Source organism: Populus euphratica, unplaced genomic scaffold (genome assembly GCF_000495115.2).
Source record: "Populus euphratica unplaced genomic scaffold, PopEup_1.0 scaffold351.1, whole genome shotgun sequence".
Classification (NCBI taxonomy): Eukaryota; Viridiplantae; Streptophyta; class Magnoliopsida; order Malpighiales; family Salicaceae; genus Populus; species Populus euphratica.
The window spans coordinates 31,737-36,285 of NW_011500242.1; the positions used below are offsets into that span (position 1 = coordinate 31,737).

Below are 4,549 nucleotides of genomic sequence, written 5' to 3' on the forward strand. Positions count from 1 at the left end.
AATTAATATTAATATATATTTTTTAAAATTATTTTATAAATTTTATTTAAAAAATATTTTTAACTAAATATATTAAACTATATTTTTATTTAATTTTAATTTTAATCAAATTCTCAAAATCTGAAGACCTCCCATTTGGACCTCTAATCTTGTTGAAACACAGTTGATCTTAAGGTTTTAATGCTACACTCTTTCTATCGGATGTCTCGTGAGGTGCGGTTGGGCAAAGAGTAAAAAGTTCCTGCTGCCATGTTCTTACACGCCCCACCTCCACAAATCCATTTTTCTAAGGAAAGAAACACGAGATTAGTTATCAGATGGATATGATTGGATCTACCAGCAAAAACATCAATGATCGTTGCTTTGTTCAAAAACACATTCGGGATTATTTTATAAAGAGGTCAAACGATGATGTATGGGTTGGATGGGTAGAGGTAGCGTGATGATTAAATTAACAACTGAATCTGCTTGGAGCACATGAGTGAAAACACCATTAACTAACTGGTCACATGTTTTCACGGTTTTGCAGCTCATACTTGGAAGTCTAACATTGGTTATTAAGGTATTTTTTTTTTTAACAAGAAACTTTATTTATTATTAAATTTATCAGGATAAATAAGTATTTTTTATTTTAATTGTACAATAAAATGATTAAAACATCACTAAAATAAAAAAAATAAAAATTTTTTTACCGTGATTTGATATTTAACTAGATATAGAAAATAATAAAAATCAAAACGCAAGTGAAATCATCAAAATGCAGTTGAAAGCAAAAAAGAAAAAAATTGGTCTTGGTGGGTTATTTTTGTCTTTTCACGAAAGATCCTTTTTATTTTGTTAATATTAAGCAGACCGAGAGACAATTGAATCTTTTAACAAAGAAAGAATTTTTTTTAAAAAAATTAAGAAGTAGTTGGTTTGTGTATAGCATGCCTCACTGTATGGAAAGCATCTTTTTTTGGTGGTCAAAAGACCCTTCTATTATGTATTTAAAAGTGTCTATACATATCAATCTTAGGTAATTGGTATACATATAATCTTAGGTAATTGGTTTGTTGTCGGTGAAGATTTTTTTTTTCTCTCCCCTTCCTTTAGAATGACAAATAATTGGCATTTCAAATTCAGTTCTTATTTTTTATTTTTTATTTTTTTATCTTTTCTCTTATTATTGTTATTTTTTTATTGATTTTTTTATAAATGTTTTATTTGTTTCAATTTTATCATTCAATCCCAATTGGTCTTTTTTTCTTTTCAATTTGGTCCATATTCTTTCAATTTTTATTTTTTTCTTATCTCTTTTATAAAAGTTTTATTTGTTTTTAATTTTATCATTCAATCAAATTTATTTTTACCAATCTAATTCTTATTCTTTTGATTTTTTTTCTTTTGTTAAAGTTATTTTTTTTTTAATTTCAACTTTCAATTAGAAATTTATTTTTATTTTGTATGTACTTCCAATTAGAAATTTATTTTTATTTTGTATGTCAATCTTAATCCTTATTTTTTTATTGTTTTTTTTTCTTTTGCTAAATTGATTTTTTTTAATTTAATCCTTCAATAAAATATAAAATTTATTTTCTATTACAATTTTGATATTTATTCATTTAATTGCTACTTTTGTTTTAATATTTTGTATGATTGGAATTATTTTTTCAATTTTATCATGTAATATTTGATTGATTGAGAATTAAACTTCATGATTTATTCAAATAAGGTGCTTTGGATTTAATAATTCGTCATAAGTTTAAAAAATTAATGTGGGTTGACATTTAAAAAAAATAGTTCTGTTATTTTTTTTATTTTCTTTCTACAGGATTAATCCAGTTTTTATAATTTGAGTCTTAGGTTTTGTGGGATAATCTAGGTCGGGTTGGCCTTAATTACTAGAGTTACGAGCTTGTCATACTAACCCAAGTTAACTAAAGCTGATTTTTTTAGAATTTTGTTTACCTCATTTCATTATTTAATATTAATAAGTTTAGAATTGAGTTGTATTTTTTCTTCTTTTTTAAAAATATTTTTTTCATGTTATAGTAATTTTTATTTTTTTATTTAAATTTGGCTCATATATCATTTTTTTTCTTTTTATATTTTGTATAATTGAAATAAAATGAGCTTGAATCAAAGATTTTTCTTTTTTTTTTTAAAAAAACCCGTATCTGCAGCTGCTGGAGATATTTTTCACACAATAAGTAAATAAATTAGTCTAGCCCTACTTCGTCGCGCTGGAGCCCGGATCAACAGTAAATATACGATATTGTCATCATACGAAGCTTCAACAGATTTTACGCTATGCAATAAGAGTAAGCTCTCTCCATTACTATTCAATGGATCTTGGATTACAGTGTGATTAATTTTTCTCAATTACTAAATTCCACAAGTTTTTAATTCAATGTACCCTAGGCTATATCGGTCTCAAGAGTAGAAATATTTTTTAAAAAAATTAAATTTTTTTATTTTTTATTTGTTTTAAATTAATAACTTTTTTAGTATTTTCAGATTATTTTAATATGTTGATGTTAAAATTAATATTTTAAAAATAAAAAATTATTTTGATATATTTTTGTATAAATTATTTTTTGAAAAGTATCTCCACCTACACTTCTAAACACCCTTTTTTTTTCTCATTTCAAGGACTCTTTCCATCCAATTCTACCTGGAATGAGTTCCTTTCTTGTGTTTCTTTGTCTATCAATCCATTTTGGCATATACTTTCATTATCACTACTCCCATACGCAATGAATGAATGGATGGATGATCCCAACCTCCTACCTTCCTCTAATGCACAGTACGACTACTATAAAGCCCTAAATAAAGAAGGCAACAAAGACTTTCAACACAAGAAACAAGTTCAGACATAAATAAATAATATCATTATTATTGCTCTTCTGAATTGAAAGGCATAATTTTTAATTATCCTCCAAGATTTCTACGAATTCTCGTCACATCTTGGTTAGAAATCTGAAATGATTTCTTCAAAACTTCTTCAGGCATAGAGGGCTTTGATGTGAACGCAGCAACGGCAGCTATTTGGGCTCCTGGATTCTGGCTGCTAAGTCCAGACACAGCTAGAGCTGAGCCCATTGTCTCCATGTTATATAGAAAATGAATCAAACCTCTTGGAAACACAAAGGATTCACCAGGCCTTAAGAGTTGCGTGAACACATAATTACTTGTATCAATAAAGCCAACAAGGAGGGAACCCTTGATGCAAATGGTCACCTCTGAGGCTCGTGGATGCGAGTGGAGTGGGACGAGCCCATTTGGGTCAAGGTCGATCCGGGCCATTGTCAGGCCCATGGTGTTTAGCCCTGGCAGATTAGTGACGTTGGTGAGCTTGACACTGAAGCCGAAAGGGGTGGCTTTCGTGTTGCCTGGCTTGGACAGAGCTGCGGTCGTGAAATGGGAAGAAGCTGCGAGTTTTGGGTCGATGCAGGGAGCACCATTCAAGTAAAAAGGTTTAGATGTATCGGCAATGCAATAATCTTGCAGTGGGTGGGGGTCTGCTTTCGTAGAGCCCAGCAGGAGAGCTAGGGTGAGGAGGGAGGGAAGCAAGGAATGACTGGTTTTTTTCATGCTGAGCTCGTCGGAAATCAATCTACAGAAGTGGATTTGAATGAGAAATTGGTACGAGTTGCATATATAGTGGGTGTTTGATGGTGATGTTTCGTAAAACTGGTGTCGTAATGTGGAGGTGGAGAAGGTGATTTTGAGTAGCTTAAGAGCATTGGACGAGGAGATAGCAAGGCAAGTTAAGAGTGGATTTAAGATCAAGTTGGCAGGACCCGCGGGGCAAAACAGTATTATTACGTTTCGAAAACTTTAATATTCATCAAGGAAAGTCGTGGCTTTTAACTTTGGTTTTTTTTTTTTTTTCCTCCAGTGATTCACTAGTGTTTGTCTTTTTGCTTGTTGTAGGTATAACACTTCATAGAGAGAAAATAACAATAATAACAAAAAAAAAAATACAAGAGTAGAAGCATTAAATTTATGTTTCTGCTATTAAGTTTTTTGTTTTTAATTATATATCCACCACTGAAAGTAAAAACAAAAAAGGTGCAAACATACATTTAGTTGTTCCGTATTATATTAGGGTGGAATTAATTTTTTTAAATAAAAGATATTTACATATTATTAATGTATTTTTTCAATAAAACAAAATTTTAAACCATGCACAAGTTAACTTGATATAATCTAGTTTATTTATTGGGTCTAAAAATAATTAAATAATTAAAAAAATATAGTTTAATTAAAATAATTAAGATGACTTGTTTTTTAATCTTAATATGACAACATATTAAATCGATACAAGTTAAAATACTAAATCCATGAACTAGGCTATAAGACTTGTTTTTTAATCTTAATATAACAACATATTAAATCGATACAAGTTAAAATACTAAATCCATGAACTAGGCTATAAGATTATATTAGTCTCATATAAAGTAAATCAAAACAAATTATAAAGTTTAATTCTCAATTAACTCAATGTTGAAGGATAAAACTGAAAATAAATTAATTAAAAAAAGGACATAAAAAAATCCAAGTT

The 4,549-nt window shown here is 28.9% G+C and overlaps 1 protein-coding gene across 1 annotated transcript; it reads right to left on the reverse strand.

The window, feature by feature from the left end:
* Window positions 1–2,854: 2,854 nt before the first annotated feature.
* On the reverse strand, window positions 2,855–3,626 carry GLP7 (germin-like protein 7). Its single transcript, XM_011008312.1, has one exon. It carries the CDS (start codon window positions 3,574–3,576, stop codon window positions 2,914–2,916), a length of 663 nt encoding a protein of 220 aa, XP_011006614.1. The 5' UTR covers window positions 3,577–3,626; the 3' UTR covers window positions 2,855–2,913.
* Window positions 3,627–4,549: the final 923 nt, after the last annotated feature.